Source organism: Ursus arctos, unplaced genomic scaffold (assembly GCF_023065955.2).
Source record: "Ursus arctos isolate Adak ecotype North America unplaced genomic scaffold, UrsArc2.0 scaffold_33, whole genome shotgun sequence".
Lineage (NCBI taxonomy): Eukaryota > Metazoa > Chordata > Mammalia > Carnivora > Ursidae > Ursus > Ursus arctos.
Genome location: NW_026623019.1, coordinates 22,422,745 through 22,443,329, shown reverse-complemented (window position 1 = coordinate 22,443,329; position 20,585 = coordinate 22,422,745). Strand labels below are relative to the sequence as shown.

Here is a 20,585-nt window from a genome sequence, read left to right as displayed (position 1 = left end):
AATTTTCTGACTATTTTTTTCTGTCTCATTTATGGGTTTCCTTTCTTCTGATTGGTATTGTTCCCCAGAGTAGTTCCTTGTCTTTCTTCTTGTCGTGACATTATCTTCCTCCTGTATCTTGGTGACTCTCAAACCTGTAGCTCAACCCATAGCACTTGTGAACTCCATGTCTTGTGTTCAACTCTCCTCTTTGATATTACTTGATGTTCTCTAAGTACTTTAGCCTGTGTGTGTGTCTCCTCAGAAAGCAAAGGAAAACAAGTGCAGAGACTCTAATCTTGCCCCTCAAACTGCTACCTCTTCCCCACTCAGTCTCTCCATACCTCTTCTGTTGTTACTTCCTTGATGCAGTTCCTCAACTTTTAAAAATCTGTAATGTTTACTGTGAGTCATTTCCACACTGTTATTAGAATAAGAACATCTGAAGTGACTGTTCTGCTTAAAATCTATCAAGACTTTATGGTTTAGCTTTTGTCTGCCTCTCCATTCTCATTTCTTAACACAGCTCAAGTTTTATTAGGTTATCTATCTTTTGGTAATAGATAACCAAACTCAGTAGCTTAACCACAAAGCCTAATTTCTTGCTCCAAAGCTTTCCTTCATTCTTCAGTGATGCCCCCATCTACATGGTCAGTCCTCAGAGATTCAGGCTTATGGAATCCTTCCAACTTGTAACTACACCACTTGGGACATGGGAGAAGATATAGCCAAGAGTCTCAAGCTGGACCTTCTGTATTTTGGCCAGAAGTGAAACATTTCTTGCAGTCCTTTGGTCATAACTAGTCACATGGGCCTGTCCAAATGCAAAAGAAATAAAAGATTGCATGTGGAATGTTTGGTGAGCACTGCTCTCTGCCCTTCCATTCAGACTGAACTTTTTGTGATTTCAGGAACACATCAATAGTCGTATTTATCTCTATGCTTTTTGTGTATAATGTTTGTTGTGTTTAGTATTACATCTTTCTTCCGAATCCTTCCCATTTCTTGCCAGCCTGTTCATTCTCTATACTCATTAAGTGTCATCTTATGGAAAGCAGCCATCCCACTTAGGTACTATCTATGACCATAGTATCTTGTGACTGTTTCTGTTAGAGTACTTATTCTGTATTTTCCATGTCGGTCTTTCCCACTAAATTGAGTTCTATATTTAGTACTTGTTTCTTGTCATGTTATTCTCTACGTGTGTAGCATAGTTCCCGGCCTATTAGAAAGTGCTCAGTAAATAAGGAAAACAAATGCAAAAATGCTTCTCTTGCCCTTTAAACTACTGCTTCTTCCCCACTAAATCTCTTTCCATACCTCTTCTCTATGCAGTTATTCCCTGTTGTTACTTCTTGAATGAATGCATTTGGTTATGTAATTTTTACAGTTAACATTTTATGATAATCACTCAGTCATCTTGGATCTGTTAGGTTTTTCCATGACTTAATTCCTCCCAGAAGACGTCTGTTTTCATTGTATGTCCTGGCCTTTTCTCTCCTTGATCGGCAGCAGCTCTGTTCTAACCAGAGTTTACAGGTGAATTCTACTTTCTGAACTTAAACTAGTCTTCTGGAGAGAGATTATTTAGAAGTATAGTCCAGTACATATTTTTTCTCTCTTCTTTGAGTGGGCGTATTCTAGGGTGTCTCAGTTCAGTTCTGACAGTACCTACCTGGAGTTGGTGTCCGATCCCATAGGTTTAAAAGTGTCCTTCAGTCCCCAAGACTGCCTCTCCTTCAGATACCAGTCTAGATACTGGACCATGTGTTTTGACCTGTGGGCTATAAATTGGGGGGGGGTCCCCACAGGTCCCCTCCCTGTTTGATAATTTGCTAGAACGGCTCACAAAATTCAGGAAAACACTACTTACATTTACCAGTTTATTATAAAGGTTACACTTTTGAAATAAACAAATGGAAGAGAAGCATAGGGCAAGAAATGGGGGCGTGGGAGAGTGCAGAGTTCCCCTGCCCTGGAAGTGTTTGCTAACATGGAAGTTTTCTGGATCTCATTGCCCAAGAGTTTTTACAGAGCTCAGTCTCCAATATAGCTCTCTTTTCCTCCGCCTGGAGGTTGGTGGGTAGGGCTAGAAGTACCCACTCTTTTGCCACTTGGTCTTTTTGGTGATCACCCATCCTGAGGCTATCTAGGTACTCCACACTAAGTAATTAATTGGCATAAATGAAGTGTGATCTAAAGGGGCTTGTAACGTAGAACAAAAGACACTTCCTTCACTCTGGAAATTCTAAGGCTTTTAGGAGGTCTGTGCCAGGAATCTGGGACGAAGACCAAAAATATATTGCATTATGCCACACATCGGAAACACATATTTAAAAAATATTTTTTTAAAGATTTTATTTATTTATTTGTCAGAGATAGAGCACAAGCAGGAGGAGCAGCAGGCAGAGGGAGAAGCAGGCTCCTCACTGAGCAAGGAGCCCGATTCGGGACTCGATCCCAGGGCCCTGGGATCATGACCTGCACCAAAGGCAGATGCTTAACTGACTGAGCCACCCAGGTGTCCAGGAAATACATATTTTAGTTGGTTTTATTATTTAAACTTAAATATCAAGATGAATGGAATTTTGGCTAATATTAATTACAGAAATCACATATGTATTTTTAAAAGTAATATGAATTCTGTGTGCTTTAAAATGGTTTTCCAGGGCGCCTGGGTGGCTCAGCCCATCAAGTGTCTGCCTTCAGCTCAGGTCATGATCCCAGGGTCCTGGGATCGAGTCCTGCATCAGGCTCCCTGCTCAGTGGGGAGCCTGCTTCTCCCTCTTCCTCTTCCCCTCCCCCCTGCCTGTGCATTCTCTCTCTCTCCTGCTCTGTCTCTCTCTCAAATAAATAAAATCTTAAAAAAAAAAAAAAAGTGGTTTTCCGTAATGGGACTATCGAGTCAGTATTTTTGCATTTTCACACTTCAGCACAGTCATGTTAATGATAAAATTTCTGACTTTCATTTATGTGTCTTTTCTTTATCTTCTTAGGTGGCCTTGGAGGGCTTGCAGGTCTGAGTAGCTTGGGTTTGAATACTACCAACTTCTCTGAACTACAAAGCCAGATGCAGCGGCAACTTATGTCCAATCCTGAAATGATGGTCCAGATTATGGAGAATCCCTTTGTCCAGAGCATGCTCTCAAATCCTGACCTGATGAGGCAGTTAATTATGGCCAATCCACAAATGCAGCAGTTGATTCAGAGAAACCCAGAAATTAGTCATATGCTGAATAATCCAGATATTATGAGACAAGTATGTGGAAAGTTCTTTCAGCTCATTTAGCTAAAGAATTATATACTTAGTTCTTAATTTTCTATGCTTTAGGAGCTTGCCTTTTATAGATGGCTAGGCTACAAAAAGAAATCCTGATATCTGTTCAGGAAAACTCAACAACACACTAATTTGTACTGTTTGAAATTTGAATTTTCTGCTATATTTTAAAGATCATTTAGTTTGCACATTTAAGAAACAAAAAGAATCCGATCTAAGAGATGGGCGTTCATTCACAACAGAGTGCTTCTTTCTTGGTGTTACTTGAATGTTACATTGAGGTGACATTGAGCAGGAATTATTGAAAATAAGTTTCCGATTTAATTATTGAAGACTGCTAATTCATAGTTAGAAAACTTGTGAACTAATCAGCTGTGGTGGTTAATAGCTAAATTAATTCGTGTGTATTTCCGTGCCTTTTTATATGGATATCTTTTCGTAGACATTGGAACTTGCCAGGAATCCAGCAATGATGCAGGAAATGATGAGAAACCAGGACCGAGCCTTGAGTAACCTAGAAAGCATCCCAGGCGGATATAATGCTTTACGGCGCATGTACACGGATATTCAGGAACCAATGCTGAGTGCTGCACAGGAACAGGTGATAGTGCAGGCCCCTAAGGCTTAGGCCAGAGGGTAGCTCCTGTCTTGACGCGTGTATGTGTGTGATTGAAGGGTACCTTTATATGGGGAATACAGTTTTCATTTAAAAAAGAGTTCCATATCTGTTATTTAAAACAAAACCTTATTCTTTATGATTTTTGTGTCTTTTGTTACAGTTTGGTGGTAATCCATTTGCTTCCCTAGTGAGCAATACATCCTCAGGTGAAGGTAGTCAACCTTCCCGTACGGAAAATAGGGATCCATTACCCAATCCGTGGGCTCCACAGGCTTCCCAGAGTTCATCAGCTTCCAGTGGGACCACCAGCGCTGTGGGGGGCACTGGTGGTGGTGCTGCCAGTGGCACTTCTGGGCAGAGCTCATCTGCGCCCAATTTGGGGCCTGGAGTAGGAGGTAGGCTCATTACAACTCACACTGTTTTTCTTCGTTATCCTCACTTATTTGAATAATGAAAACACTTTTATACTGTTAATCTTTGTGCGTGTGTGTGTGTGTGTGTGTGTGTGTGTGAGAGAGAGAAGTAAATTTTATGAATTATCTTTTCATGTTGCAAGTTTTTAAATAGAAGTTTTAAATATGTAGTGATTAGTATTAATCACTTGTGTGCATTATAGTGGAAAGGGTTACTGATGAGATGACCACCCACTTCTCCCAAAACCCATCTTATGGACAAGTGGGTGGTCATCTCATTTCAATACTAGGAAAACTGAAGTGCAGAGAGAGTACAGTTACCTGTGGACTTCCTTCTGGAGCATGTGTTTCTTGGCTTTAGTCTAGTTTCTATTCTAGATCAGTGGATTCTCAAACTCCAGTCTTGAGAGCAGGGCTGAATGAGCTGTATCAGAGTACCTGCCAGGTTTGTTAAAAATCAGATTCCTAGGTCCTAACCTCAGACCTCATGGATCAGACTTTCTACAGTGGCTTTAAGATCTAGGTTTGTATAAAGCTGCTGGAGATTCTGGAATTTACTTTTGATCATTTCTCTGTAGACTAGACTCAATAAATGGAAGTCCTTTTGTCAGCTATTCAGATGCTAAGAATTAGGTCTAAAATCTGTAGCTAGAGTGATGATGTTAGTTCTAGTGCTTGGCATGGAATTGAGAAGAAATGAAAGCATGGGACCACTTCCCTAAGGTGAGAAGGACTGGATATGCTTTAAGAGATGGCTGGTGTTGGGGCACCTGGGTGGCACAGCGGTTAAGCGCCTGCCTTCGGCTCAGGGTGTGATCCCGGCGTTATGGGATCGAGCCCCACATCAGGCTCTTCCGCTATGAGCCTGCTTCTTCCTCTCCCACTCCCCCTGCTTGTGTTCCCTCTCTCGCTGGCTGTCTCTATCTCTGTCGAATAAATAAATAAAATCTTAAAAAAAAAAAAAAAGATGGCTGGTGTTTGGCAGAGGAAGTGGAAAGGTGAGGTGCTGGATGAGGAATTTTTAAAAAGGTCATTACTGAGAGAAGTCATAATGGGAAGTCATTGGTGGTCACTGTAGTATATATTCTTTATAGACTATAGTGGGCATGATGAAGTTTTTGAGTATAATAAAGATTTTATAAAAATTGAAGTATTGCCATTTTAAATAATTGAACTACATTTGACATAGTGTTAGTTTCAGGTGTACAATGTAATGATTCAGTGTTTGTATATATTCCCAGATGAGCACCGTAGTGGTCTAGTTCACATCCGAAGTAATACCATTTTTAAATTAGGGGAAAAATTATCCGTTCTGTATTTTACTTACTGCTTATTTGATTCTTAAACTGTCTTTTGAAAGAGATACTTTATTTACATTTCAAAGATCTTAGAGCAGACAGAACAAAGATTTAATCAGATCTCCTGATAGGTGAATTGTTTGTTTTTTTTTTAACTATAACATGGTTATCTACAGTAACAGCTTTTGTCAGAAAATCAGTTTTGTGACTTTTTATTCGGATTTTTTTACTTAATGGCTTGATACTTTAAGATATCGTGTTATTGTTTACATCAAAGGAGAACAAAAACAGCAAAAGGGAATGGATTCTGCTGGCCTAACAATTTGTTAGCATGCTGTACACTATTGTGATTTTTACTCAACTGTTCACAGTTACATACACACATACATACACACATGTACTTGTAAAGATAAAACCCTTGACTCTTCTTTTGCCCTGTAAGCACTTACTCTAGTTGTGAGGAAATCTAGAGCAGAAGTCAACAAATTTTTCCTGGAAGGGGACGGGTAATGCTTAGGCCTTGCATGTCAAGAGCAAAGCGAGAATATTATGAGAGAAAACACATTACAATAAGTAAAAATATAATAGAGTGTAATACTTTTTCATATGTACCTACTAATGATAGGATTTCTTTTTTAGGGATGACATTTGCCTAATTGATATTCACAGTGTTTCCTGTTGTCAAAATCAAATTGTTCATCTATTCGTGTGATATGTAATGAGATTTTACTTAAATATGTACTCATTCCAAAAGTATATGATTTTAATAACCTTATCACCAGTTGGAAGCATTTATAGGATTCTGTTAGATTCTTCTTTGCTTCTAACATGTCATTGCAGATTGATCACTTCCAATTGAAGGTTAGGTGGTAGGACCTCACTTACACAGTTAAGTGACTTTTGAAACGTGGAAATTTTCTTTACACTCGTATTGAGGTCCAAAACATGGTGCTGAAACAGCAGTGTGAACTAAAAAAAAAAAAAACCCTGTAAATTTATGGGAGTGGAGAATCTTGTTTTAACTTTTGACAGCAAGAGAATGTATAAAGCACCTTGATGTTGTCATTTAAACGATTTCTGTCATTGTCAAAATCACGTTACCACAGTATGAGTTTCACATGTTTGCATGCTGTTTGCCTTATAATTATGGGTAGAATTCATTGGGAAACATTACCAAGTCTCTAGCAAAAGGTAATTTCCAAAGTCATTTGGGTATTTGGTAGTGGTGGTTAAGTGGTTCAGAATTTCAGTCTTAGCCTTTAGCTAAAATAAAATTTGAAGTTAAACTTTACCTCTTACAAAACAAAAACTTTACCTCTGCTAAGCCATCACACTGCTTCTGTGTGGTTGGACAAGTCAGGATATTTCTGACAAAAATTCTTGGAATTGACTGACGAAGTTTACAAGAGTGAAATGGTGTTCACCATTGATACTTCTACGGTTGAATAACATGACAGTTCAAAATATTTTCCAGAGTACCTGCTAATGAATAAGACAATGAATAACCATAGTTTTTAAATACGTTATATTTTTTTATAAGCTTTCTGTGTTTGTCTAAGTAATCCTTCTAGTCCTCCACATACGTTTTCATCTTCAGATACGCACATCTTAGCTGATTCTATTTCAGGTTGCATCAAAATCGTATTTTCTCGACTTTGAAACAGTAGTTTTGCTTGTAGTTCTATGCAGACTGTTTATAAAGGCTTAATTTTTCAGTAACTTTAAACTTGGCATTGACTTCTCAAACAAGAACTGAGCAGTAACATCTGTCAACTCACTAAAAACAAAGGAATACCACTCAGAATAATTTGCATTGTTTTTTAATTGAATATTAATTCTGGGAGCCCAGTGTTCTTAACTCTTGAGAAACCATTCTCCTTGAAAGGCTAATAGGCTTAAACGTGTTTATTTTCTCTGGACACATTTATATTTGGCTGCCGCAATCAAGATTTCATTAAGCATGCCAATTAATCACCACTAGTATATACTTTTCTTTTTGGCTAACAAATGAGCCACTTGGAAACTTAACTGGTTGTAGCCTTATTTTCATTTTTTTATTTTTGTAAAGAAATCTGGCTGTGATGACATGGCTGCATTTTAAATTTTGTGTTTTCCTGACTGTTGCTTGCCTGTGAGTTGGGAATACTGTGATCAGTGCTTAGTCTAGCAATGTTGAAGTATATTGTATTCCCTCCTTGTCATTGCATAAAAATACAGTGCTTTACCATCTTATTTGATAAAGTAATCCATGCTCCGTTGTGCCTTAAATGCACCATATTTATAGTCCAACTTTCCCTTTTTCTTCTTGTTCTTATGTGATTGGTATGTACTGGTAGTTTAAAAAAAAGAAATAAAATAACAACATGCTACAGCACCACACGTAACGTATGGCACGCTGAGCAGCGGTCTGGGTCTGTAGCGGTAGGATAGGGCCGTGCACAGCCTCCGTTGGAACCGCTTGGCTTTTGTGGTACACAAGCAGTCGTAGACCACGAACGCCTGAGCATGACTGTATTCCAAGAAAATGTTGTTTATGGACACTGAAGTTTGAATTGCATATAGTTTTCAAATTTCACAAAATATTTTTGTTTCTTTAACCATTCAAAACTGTAAAACCATTTTCAGCTTGTGAGTTGTACGAAAACAGGTCGTGGGCCATATTTGCTCTGTAGGCTATGTTTGTCAACACTTGTGTTAGAATATTCTTAGACTCTAGGATGTGGAAAGTAACCTAATTGAAACAACTTGAGAAAATAGGGAAAAAAAGAATGCTTATCCCAAAACCCCCAGCAGAATTAAAATAAACTAGAAGGATTAATGGGAAGTGTCAGATGTTTTAAGCCTGATAAAATTAACACTGGATGGAATGAGAGCAGAAGGGAAATGAAAAAACTAATGAGTTAAAGTTTGCGTATAATGAGTTTGAGAATATATTTGAAGTTGAGTATATCTAGTCAGCAAGTGAAAATCTGGTTATGTGTTGAGCAAATTAGTTTTCAAAGAAAGTTGAATTCGATTAGCTATAGCTCTCAGCAAAAAAAAAAAAAAAAAAAAAAAAAAAAAAAAAAAAAAAGTGACAAGCATAGTTGTACATTAATTTGTCACAAGCTGCCCTGTGCAGTAGATACTATTTATTCCATTTGACAGATGGGGAAACTGGAAGTATGAAGAGGCCAAATAACTTGCCCAAGTTTAGTTAGATTAGATTTGAACCAGGTAATCCGGTCCTTGTCACTGTTCTTAGTCTCTGCTCTGAAATGTTAAATGTGCCTGCTATTTTGCTGAGTGAGTGTCAGTACTGAATGGGATGGAGGCTGCATCTGTGGTTTCCTGGGTATGAGCGCTTACTTCAAGCATGAGCATAGCAAATGCTGGACGTGATTGTTCTAATTAAACAGTCCTAGAAGAAACGTTGGCCCAGACTTACTCTATATATGGGATTTTTCAATAGTAATTTTGACTGTATCTAATTTTTGCTTCTCAAATTGACTTCAGAACCTAGCCTTTCCATTAGATATGGTTTTATTGCAAGTGTAACCAGAATGTTCAACATCGTAAGCCCTCCTTTACTGGTATATGTTGAGTGTGCAGTTTTGGAGATCTTAGTTTTAAAATTCTTTCTTGGTTCAGTTGATTAGTAATATGTATGCTCATCTGCAGTTCTGAAAATGACATGTGGTATATATTGTATTTCGAAGCTTTTACTTTTGTCTTTTCCTTGATACAGTGTCTTTTTTTTTTTTTTTAACAAACTTTCAGCTAGTATGTTCAACACACCAGGAATGCAGAGCTTGTTGCAACAAATAACTGAAAACCCACAACTTATGCAAAACATGTTGTCTGCCCCCTACATGAGAAGCATGATGCAGTCACTAAGTCAGAACCCTGACCTTGCTGCACAGGTGAGTTTGTAATTTATTAAAAAGGACTGTGCAGTGTGAATTGAAACAGCCTAATCAGATAATTGTGATTTTGGCATATTTGGGTTGTGTTGTGTTACCTGCTAGAAAGTCGGTAAACTACATCGCCAATATTTTGGACACTTTGTTTCTTTGCAGTAAACTAATTCTTCCTATATAATTAAAACAGTTTCATCTCTGCTATTTATTGGCTAGAAAGAAGTGTAGGTTTACTTTGTATCTACATATGTTGATTTAGAAATGAATACAAAGTTTTGGATTACTCTCCCTTTGGAAGATACATTCTTTAGTGAAATGTTAATCTTGGAAGTGATTAAATACAGTGTTAATACATTTCTTGGAATACTTCTATTTATTAGATCACATAGATTTTGAGTAATAGTCATGTTCAAAATAGCAGTTATAAAATAGCCTGAAATCATTTCTTAAAGGCAGAGGGAGATCTTGTGGGAACAGTGTTCTCATTCTTTCCATTATAGATCTCCCCCCCACCAAAGTTAGTATAATGGTATTTTATTAATTTATTCTTTTTCTAACTTGTTTTGAAGAGACCCTAACTAAGGGAGTTAGTGGATCTCAACCCTGGCTGAACATTTGGGATCCCTTTGGGAGCTTTAAAGTTAAAAAAAATCTCTCCATCCTGAGAGATTTTGGTGTAATTACGTTGCATTTCCCCTATCTCTGAAGTTCCCTGGGTGATTCTGATGTGCCCCTAGGTTAAGAACAACTGGGCTTGAAAAACCTTGGGGAGTATTAAATAACCTTGATCATCTGTTATAGTTCATATTTGCTGGGTATTAAAAATGACTTCTGTAAAGTGTTAGGGATTATAAATATTTTCCTTTATAGTGTATTCTCATTCCAAAATTCTAAAGGCTTTTAAAGTTAATCACTTTTCTTTCTTCATTATGTCAAACAAAATGGTTTTTATTTTTCTAAAGTTTGGAACCATATTGATTCAAGTTATATAGCAGATATCTTTGCATTATAATCCTCAGCAATAACTTCTGCCCTCTTAGTATTTGTGGAATTGGAAAGAAAGAACAAGTTTTTAGGTGAATTTTTGTATAGTCATGTTCTATTCACATAAAAATTACCTGAGTCATTATTAGTATTAAATGGTGAACTTACTGTGATCATAGCACTTTTGTCTAAAATAAATGTGGAAAAAAAGTATGTTGAGTGATCATATTTGTATGCTTTTAAATGTCTGTTTGATTAATTAGCACTGAATGTGCATCTCATTTAAAACTTTTGACTTTAATAAGCACATTCCCAGCCATTTATTGAAGTAGCAACATTACAAAGTGACTTGAGCATTTTGATACGTTGTGTTTTCGCTCTAAAGCAGAATGTTAACAAAGAAGGCTAGATATGGGTGTCTTAGTGTAGACAGTAGAAATGTTTACAGTGTATTCTGATTATTAGCAAATTAAAGTCTGTAGTTTCTCTATTCTGATTTTGATTTTTAGATATTCAAAAAAGTCTGAGTATATGAACTGTATTGTTGCATAGTCACGTAAGTTAGGAGAAATATCTTAAGTGAGATAATGCTTTTCTGAGAAAGAATGAATCAGTTTAAGATGCCATGCTGTCTCAAATGACATGAATCCTGAAAGATAAATGTGGTAACTTTATTAATCTGTTCATAATAAAAAGTATTTACTGGAGCCAATAAAGAAGCGGGTTTGTTGATCTCAAGTTGGTATTATTTTATTTACTGTGAATTTATTGTTCACTTTGAAACTTCTTGTATATCCATAAAACACTGACTTCCTCCTACTTTGTTATTTTGTTGAAATTAACTACATAATCCACTTTGTAACAATAGACAAAGGAGAGAAAGTAGAATTCTTTCTACTTCTAGTGTGTACATATAATTAAGTGCTCTCCAATATGGTTAACTACTCAAGGGCAAGGATCATTTTACTTTACCCTCCAGACTTTGGACTGGTAAATAGGTGATGAGTAAATCATTGTCAGTTGACTTTTCACTCCTTGTGGGGAAAGTGAAACTTTCGTCTTTTTCAAAGCTGTGAACATTAGTTTCTGGTTATGTTGATAGTGTATCATAATCTTATTTTCAGGTATTAACGTTAATATGGACCCTGACTTTAATTCTTAACACCTGTGTGAACGTTAGGAGGCATGCCACTTTTCTCATCTCTGGTGCTAGTGAGGTGAAATCCAGAGGCTAATCTTGGTGTTCTCAAATGGATTTACATGTTTCAGGTCTTAACACATTTTAATACTTGCCCCAGAGATGTGTTGTTGCTAGTCCTGGGCTGATTTTCACCTAGCAGCTCCATTTCTCTGGCACGGTGGTTGCTGTTCTGCAGTGTTATTTTTCTGGACCTAATACTTGCTGTTTTGCAGTAGGCAGGTAGATAGATATAGTGGTTCCAGATCTGGATTTTTCTCTGTGCTTGCCACTTGTGTGCTGAGGTGTCTGAGCAAGCCATGTATCATTTCACATATTGAGGCTTATGTTTATTCTGTCAGTGTAGTAGCACATGTATCCTCCTGAATGCCCGTTACCCCCATTTTTCTTTTAAGGGCAAATATTCACCTTTGCTCAAGGAAAATCCTAAGAAAATGATTGTTTTTATTTTTTAGGATATTGCATGTCATTATCATAATCACCATTCTCATTGAGAGAGAAGATGCCTCGTTTTTAGTTTTAGGTTTTTTTTTTTTTCTGGAGATCCCTCTTGGGGACAGTATCTTCCCTTCTCCTTCTTGATTCATGTTCTATCTTCCTCCCTATAAGTGCCAGGTTAGGCACTTGGGGGAAGATAGACTATTAAACAAGGTACATTACTTGTTTCAGATATTTCCAGTTAAAATTGTTTGAACACTTGCCCCATAGATGATGCTGAATAATCCCCTATTTGCTGGAAATCCTCAGCTTCAAGAACAAATGAGACAACAGCTCCCAACTTTTCTCCAACAAGTGAGTAAGAAAAGATGCTAGCTATCTTCGGTAATGATTTGCTTGAAAAAGTTTGATGATAAACATTTTCCTTGCTCTTCTCTGGCTGATAGCAAACTATAGAAGTTAGTTTGATTATGCTGTCAATTCGCAGAGAATTCAGCTTGATCTTAACTGAGCCCCATTTCACTGCTGACCTTTTGCTTATATTTCTTAAACTTTCTGAGGAAAGGACCATTTTGTTTTTGCTTTTGAGGATTTAGGATTTTGAATGCTTCGTTAATACCATAAACCATTTCCTTTCACTTTACTAACTTCGAAGTGCTTCATTGTGTCATGTTATGCTTTATGGTTTAACTAATCTCGAGTAATAGGAAGGACCTACCCTGTTCTATTTTACAGGTTCGGTTTCTTTGTAATGTTGTAATTCCTACAAATTAATGGAATGTCTCTTTTTTGAGGGGTAGATCTCATTTCCTCAAACTCGGAATTAGTAATGATTAAAATTGTCAGTGTTGTCCTACAAGGAAGGTTTTATTATTAAAAAAATACTTGAGATTGGAATGGTATTTTATTATTTAAAAAGACAAAAGAGGAGTCAGTCTTGGTGTTCTGAAACTGGTAGTTCTAGGGCTTTTAAATATTATACAAATGATTCCTGGGCCTGTAAACCATTATCCAAGGTTAGTTATTGTCCTTGATCCTATTGTAATGATGTTAATGTTAGCATATCTTTTTTGGTCAGTCAGGTGGTGTATATTTGGAAGTAGTGAAACTGAACTCAGGACACACGTATTAACTTCAAATTTGGAACTATTGTTTTAGAGTGTATCTTACTGATAAAATTGTTTAATCGGCAACAGATAACGCTCGGTCGGGAGGAATATGTGACTTTTACCATATGTTACCATGTTACATAAATTGTGCAGGTGGAGGTTGTCTCTTAGGCATAACACTTCTATCTTCTGTTGGAGAACGGGAACAATTATGGCTTCCACAGTAGCTCCTGATTGTCTTTCGTTATGAAAAATGGCTTTCATGATGGACTTGGGAGGAGGTCGGTTAACAATTTGCACACTGGGTTTGCTGTCGAGGAGGTGCTTGTGTTTATCCGGGGAAAGAAATTCTGGACTACCAGTGTCTGGGAGTAAGGTTTTAGATTTTCTCGAGAAACATAGCAAAGAAACATTTAAATTTTACGTTCACTGATTTTAATTCCCTTGTTAACCACCTGTTTTCTTTCTTCCTTAGATGCAGAATCCTGATACGTTATCGGCAATGTCAAATCCTAGAGCAATGCAGGCCCTGTTACAGATTCAGCAGGGTTTGCAGACATTAGCAACGGAAGCCCCTGGCCTCATCCCAGGGTAGGCTTATTTGGGGACGACTATGAAAGTGCATAGTGGTTACTACTTCTTTCTGAGCATTTCATACTTAAATATCATTCTGCCTATTTTTGTTGAGATTGTTTTCAAGACCGAGTTTTCAAAGTTAAAAATGTTCATTTTAAGAAGATAACAGCTAATACTATGTTAAAATGTAACTGACTTACCATCAGAGGCCTGGCCTGGCCTCCTATTGCAGGAGCTTAGGTTTATTACCAATTTGTGCTTCCCTAGGTTTACTCCTGGCCTGGGGGCATTAGGAAGCACTGGAGGCTCTTCAGGAAGCAACGGTTCTAATGCCACACCTAGTGACAACTCGAGTCCCACGCCGGGCACCACTGAGCCGGGACACCAGCAGTTTATCCAGCAGATGCTGCAGGCTCTGGCTGGAGTAAATCCTCAGGTAAAGATTCTTGTCTGCTCACATTTTGTGTTCCTTGTTGGAAATTCAGAAATTTCCACAAACAACCGAAAAAAGAAAGAGGGAAAGGAAGAAAAGAAAGAGGCAATCCTTCAGGGTTTAGAGTATAATGAAAAGCACAATCTTATAAAACAGGCATTACAAAAATTGTTGACTTTGGTGTACTATTAGACACTGAAAGAAACAGTTGTAGGGAAGAAATGCTACAACTTTGCCTTATTTGGAAGTTGCCTTTAAAAATGCGTCTTTTAGAGTCCCTCTTTAGAAATTATTTGCAATATGTTGTGTTTTATAAAGGTTTGTCAAGGAGGAATAGAAACTTGATTATCCCAAATACCTCCTGAACAACTACAACTACGGTTCTGTCTAGTCCTTGTATTTTGACTTAAAAAAAATCCTCTCTCCCTGCCCATTACTACTTCCTGTGGTAACTTGTGTTACATATATAAACCTCACAAATATGGCTTAAAAATGTGGACTTCTAATAATGTTCTTACATCTGGAAACATTTATTAGCTTTACTAAGAATCTGCCATTGTACGAAGATGATAGCCAGTCAAACCTGTTATGGTAGATTGCCCCTGTAATTCTGCATGGCAAAAAATGAGCATACTTTCTGACTTTAAGCCTTATTAAATATAATAAATAGGGCGGGGTTTTATCCTGTACAAGTATTTGTATTCCCAATACTATCATAGCTTCTGGCTCAGTATAATATTCATGGAATTAATAATATTCATGGAATTAATAAGAAAAGAAGATTTTAGGTATTTGACAGAATTGTTACCTAAGTTGAACAATCTGCAGGCCTCATTATCAGATTGGCCAGGATTGATTGATTATGTATGTATTTTTGTCTTAACTTCATTTCTGGAGAAAGATTTGATGCAGCTGAATTGTCAGGAGTATATTCTGTGGGCCTAGAACTGGAACTCTCCTGAAGACTTGACTGGCCAGCGCAGAAATTGAATGCACATTCTGAGCCTCATTTGAACTTTAGAATTTTGTACATGAGAACACTGGCTTTTATATTTACCTAGTTGGTCAATAACTACGAAATAAATCATTAGTTCTGAACTATTTGCATATAGACTTTTAAGTTTCCTGCATTTTCATCAGTTTCTTAAATATATCTAACATGTAACGGATGAGGTTTATGAAGCTATTTTTTCCAAAGATTTTGTTTATTTATTTTTGAGAGAGAGAGAGAGTGCGTGGGCAAGCAGAGGGAGGGGCAGAGGGAGATGGGGAGAGAGAATCCCAAGCAGACTCCCCGCTGCGACTCTGGGCTTGATATCATGACCCTGACGTCATGACCAGATGCTTAACCGACTGAGCCACCCAGTGATCACCCCCAAAGCAATTTTTTTTAAAAGCAGAGTTTTGCGTTCTATTTGACCAAGATTAAGTATAAATTAGATTATTTAAAATAACAAAGTTAAGTGCTAATGAACTTCTAAATATGTTGACTATGTTTCCAGAGAGGCCAGTGCTTTTATAGCTTAGACCAGCGTATTTGTAACAAGAGGTTAAAACTTTCTAGAGGTTATCTAGGTGTGAGACCGATTTTCCTTAGAATTTTGGTTAGTGTTTTTTTTTTCCCCCTTTAACAGCTACAGAATCCAGAAGTCAGATTTCAGCAACAACTGGAACAGCTCAGTGCAATGGGATTTTTGAACCGTGAAGCAAACTTGCAAGCGCTAATAGCAACAGGAGGCGATATCAATGCCGCTATTGAAAGGTTACTGGGCTCCCAGCCATCATAGCAGCATTTCTGTATCTTGAAAAAATGTAATTTATTTTTGATAACGGCTCTTAAATCTTTAAAATACCCGCTTTATTTCATTTTGACTCTTGGAATTCTGTGCTGTTATAAACAAACCCAATATGATGCATTTTAAGGTGGAGTGCAGTAAGATGTGTGGGTTTCTCGGTGTTTTTTGTTTTGTTTTTTTTTTTTAAACAGTGGGAATCAATGCTTTTTCATTTAAGGCTACTGCATGCATCAGACACTTCTGCATTTATTGTAATTTTTAAAAAAACCATCACCTTTTATAGTTGGGTGAACAGATTTTTGTCCTGCATCTGTCCAATTTATTTGCTTTTTAAACATTAGCCTATGGTAGTAATTTATGTAGAATAAAAGCATTAAAAAGAAGCAGATCATTTGCGCTCTATAATTTGTGGTACAATATTGCTTATTGTGACTTTGGCATGTATTTTTGCGAACAAAATGCTGTAAGATTTATACTACTGACAGTTTTTGCTTTATTTGTATACAGTGTAGTATGCACAGTTGGGATTGCATTTCTCGAAACAAACTGCAATAGATTATCTGAGCAAAGCACCTGTAACCAAAAAAGTGAAGATAAGGAAATATTTTAAAGCTGAGTATTTCCTAATTGTGTAGAATCTTACAGCATCTTTGATAAACATCTCTCAGCAAAAGTGCCGGTTAGTCAGGTTTGTTGAAAATATAGTAGAAAAGCTGATTCTGGTTATCTAAGGACGTTTAATTGTACAGACGACATAATGTAACATTGTCTCAACATTCACAGATTGACTGTAAGTTACCTTCATCTTTGTGCAGACTGAAGGAGCACTGTACTATAACCCAAAAGTGCATTTGCCTAGGACTTTTCAGCTTCTCCCATAGGTAGTTCAACAGGCATTACAGTTTGTAATTGAAATGTTGCTTTCACTGAAAGTGTCTTGATGTTTCAGTTATTTTTAATTGCCATATAAAAATAGAACTATCTTTTGGGTTTATCAGTTTTCTCATGCACAGGCAATACATGAATTTAAAATGATTTGTGAGCCACTTGTTTCTGAAGTGTTTTGGTAGTTCTATTAAGAAATAGTTAAATATTGTGCTTTTCAGAGCCTCAGAGAAGGGGAACTGGGGGCGGGGGTGGGGGGGGATCTCTCCTGGATTGGGCCAGCCTAAATAATACTGGCAACCAAGATTCTGTTAGGATTTCTGTGCATATAGTGTAGTAAAGAGGTATCATTCAGGGGTGAAAAACAAAGAGCCGTTTTAACAATGTTGAGTACGTTTGGCTGTTCTGCAGCCTTTTTCTTCCCTCCCCAAAGAAGTTCTGTTTGCCTAACTCTCAAACTGTTGGGGTGTGGTACATTCCTTTAGGACCAATTAAAACATAACTTTGGGGTCAGTAATATATTTGGCTGACTCTGGTTCAGTATTCTCTTAGGTCGTTATATTCTCTCATGTACAGTTACAGGAAATTAAAATGTTAAAGTAATCTAAAATGAGTTCAGACCAATAAAATCAAGGGAAATACAAGTTGAATTCCATTACTTCCGTAAGTTGCTTGCTATTAAAAAAGGTCAAGAGGCCAGGTTGCCCACCAGCCCGTGCACTGTTCTGACACTTTCCCCAGGAGGAAAACATGAGTGATGGTCAAGGTGGAGGCATGACTAGAGGAGGTTGTTAAGGATGATATTCATGTGTCTTTGCTCTCTCTGCCTTATGCCTCAGTCTGGTTCAAAACCTTTTGTACAGGCGAATGGTGGTATACAGTGTGGGATAGTGTCATAACCAATTTGACAATTTATTAATCACAAAATAACAATAAATCTCTAGCTTTTACACTTGGTTTGTCTTGACTCTTTTGTAGAAAGAAAAGGATGTCTTCAGTTTACTCTCTCTCATCATGTCCTTTGAAGACCACTGGAATTGATTTGGCCCAGATTTTATCACATGTTTAGATCATTCTTAATCAGTTTTTAAGTTTCCCCAATTAAAATCTGTGTGTACTCTGTATTGTGTGTTAAAAAGATAACCAACTGGGATGTCAGCTGACCTGAGCTCTGCTTGCAGTTTTTGGTACCTAACTTGTTATTTGGCTGTGAGTAATTTCTTGTGGTAATTTCTTGGCTGTAACAGGGCTGGCGAGGCTTTTCAGCACACTGGACTGGGTGGTCTCGTGAGTACCTTCCAGTTGCTGTAGTGGTACTATTTTGTTGTTGTTATTTGGTTCTGATATGTTTATCTTAGATCTAAATATCTTTTTAGGAGTTCAAAATACTTAAAATTCTCAAAAGCATTAAAAGACACTTTAAATATTATAGGCTTAAATTGTTCTCATATTGGGTTATTTATTGCAAATTGAATCAAGAATGGAGTGGTGAAAATAACATTTCAGGATTTTATTTCCCAAGTGGAAGATTTGTGATAACTAAACAATGTGTAGTGAATATCAAGCACGATCTTATTAAATGACAGCTGGCTTCTGGGTGTGTTCAGAAGAGGAGTTGCACACTTGGTTTAAATATACTAATGAAGGGACTCTTTCGTTTGGGGACACATTATTACTGTGTTAATTTCGTAGGCAAATTACAACAAAACGAGGTGGGTAAAAATGTCACATTAGTCACAGAGGTTACGGTTGGCTGCATGTCTGTGTGCTTGTGCAAAACAAAAGATTGCGTGATTAAGGCCGGGAAATACTGCATACTCTACTTTCTCTCTCAGAGGTTGACATTAAACATGTTAACCGAGAAGCCCTGCATTAACGAAATCTGTTTAAAGTTGTCTAATCCAGGCTTCTCCTACGTTCACCATCCTTTTCAGAGCCGTTCCTCAGGGTAATGCTGTATGAACAGACCTGGGGAAGACTGCCCTCAGCAAGCCTCCACCTCTCTGGTCGTGCACATGGTCCTCTTGTCTCTGAAATTGCATTTGTCGGCCTAGGTTTACAGAAGGCCGGCCGTTCCTGCTGGGCTCAGTTCTGAAGTCCTCCTAAAGTTTGCCAACCAGTGACTCATTTACTCTGAACTCCTTAGCCGTTACTGTCAGCTGCTGCCCCTGGCCCTCTCAGCCGCCTTACAGCTCTGGGTTTGGGGTTGGTTGGTTTGAATGTTTTGGGTTTTGTTTTTTTCTGCTCTGAAATTTTCTTGGTAGTTAATTTAAGTAACATTAAATATTCTTCCTTGACTTCTTTGTATCATTTCTCTCATGGACCCGAGGCAGCCATTGCCTCAGAAAGTTAACACTGAACAGATGGTTCTTTTCTAGTTGTTCAAAGTATAGCAGTAAATAAAACATGTCCATATGGGGTTTACGTGGTAGAATTTAGGGAGACAATAATAAACAAAACAGACACATAGCCTGGTTAGGTAGTAACAGAGAGCTGTGGTGAAAAGTTAAGTGGAGTAAGGTGGCTAGTTCAGGAAAGTGTTTTTGTTTCATGTAGGGTAGTCCAAGAGGGACTTGTTGAAACGGGGACATTTAAATAGAGACTTGAAAGTTATCTGTGAGGGTGAATAACTTTCCAGGAAGAGAGACAGCGATTGAAAAGGTGCAGTAGTGGGACCGCTCTGAGTGCTTTTGGGACACAGGGAGGTCAGTGTGACTGAACAAGGGAGAAAGTGGTAGAGGTTTATGATTGGAGAGATGGGGGCAGGGAAGTGGCCTTACATATGGAGGACTTAATTACCCCAGTTTTTGTGTCCCATTCCCAGGGTTTCTAATTTACTAGGTTTGGAGGAGAATTTGCATTTCTAACAAGTTCCTAGGTGAGAACCACTGGGCCAGGAAGGTGGAAGCAGGGAGACTGTTAGGAAGTAATTTTAGTGAGGGATCATATGGGCTTGGGCTTGGTAGCAGTGGTGGAGTATTAAGTAGTCAGATTTGAGGTATATTTTGAGAGCAGAGCTAGTAGGATTTATTGGTGGATAAAACTGTGAGGTTAAGTAAAGCAAGAGAGGTTGTCAAGCAGGGTGACAAGGTACAGACATATATGGGGTGGAGTATAAATCAGAATTCTAGTTTTGACATGTTAAGTGGGACGTACTTTGATAGGACATATAAGTGGACAAAACGAGAAGGCAGTTAGGTAGCGATTCAAGCTATAGCCAGTGTATATATCTGGTATTGAAAGCCAAAGAACTAGGCCAGTGGTTCTCAGCCAGAAGTGATTTTGCCCCCCAGGGGCTGTTGGCAATGTCTAGAGACACATTCTTTTTTTAAGATTTTATTTATTCATTTGAGAGAGAGCATAAGCAGGGGAGAAGCAGACTACCTTCTGAGCTGAGAGCCCCACTCAGGGCTCCATCCCAGGACCTGGAGATCATGACCTGAGCCGAAGGCAGACACCCAACCATCTCCAGGTGCTCTTGGAGACACATTCTTGACATCGTGATTGGGGCTGCTCTAGGCATCTAGTGAGTAGAGAGCAAGGATACCGCTAAACATTCTGAGGTGCACGGGACAGCTCCCACAGCAAAGACTGAATCTGGTCCAAAATGATACAGTGCTATGGTTAAGAAATCTTGACCAGATGAATGGTAGAGAGTGTTGATAAACACACTTTGGGAGG

General features: G+C 37.9%; 1 protein-coding gene and 1 long non-coding RNA gene across 6 annotated transcripts in view; one reads left to right on the top strand and one right to left on the bottom strand.

Moving 5' to 3' along the window:
• The window catches only part of UBQLN1 (ubiquilin 1), a 49,759-nt gene extending 30,558 nt beyond the window's left edge, over positions 1–19,201 (top strand). The window contains exons 4-11 of one of the 5 annotated variants that reach the window (XM_026518782.4): positions 2,976–3,238; positions 3,699–3,857; positions 4,036–4,270; positions 9,346–9,488; positions 12,376–12,459; positions 13,690–13,805; positions 14,058–14,226; positions 17,883–19,201. In XM_026518782.4, the coding sequence (XP_026374567.1) occupies positions 2,976–3,238; positions 3,699–3,857; positions 4,036–4,270; positions 9,346–9,488; positions 12,376–12,459; positions 13,690–13,805; positions 14,058–14,226; positions 17,883–17,945 (1,232 nt within the window). In that variant the 3' untranslated portion in view covers positions 17,946–19,201. Of the gene's footprint in view, positions 1–2,975; positions 3,239–3,698; positions 3,858–4,035; positions 4,271–9,345; positions 9,489–12,375; positions 12,460–13,689; positions 13,806–14,057; positions 17,857–17,882 lie in introns of those variants that run through there. The other 4 variants (XM_026518780.4, XM_048218249.2, XM_026518781.4 and 1 more) reach the window with 4 other exon arrangements.
• LOC130542374 (uncharacterized) lies at positions 5,548–8,643 on the bottom strand. The gene is made up of 2 exons (XR_008956913.1): positions 6,902–8,643; positions 5,548–6,555 (listed from the first exon to the last, which is right to left on the bottom strand). It is a non-coding gene; the product is annotated as an uncharacterized LOC130542374 (long non-coding RNA).
• Positions 19,202–20,585: the final 1,384 nt, after the last annotated feature.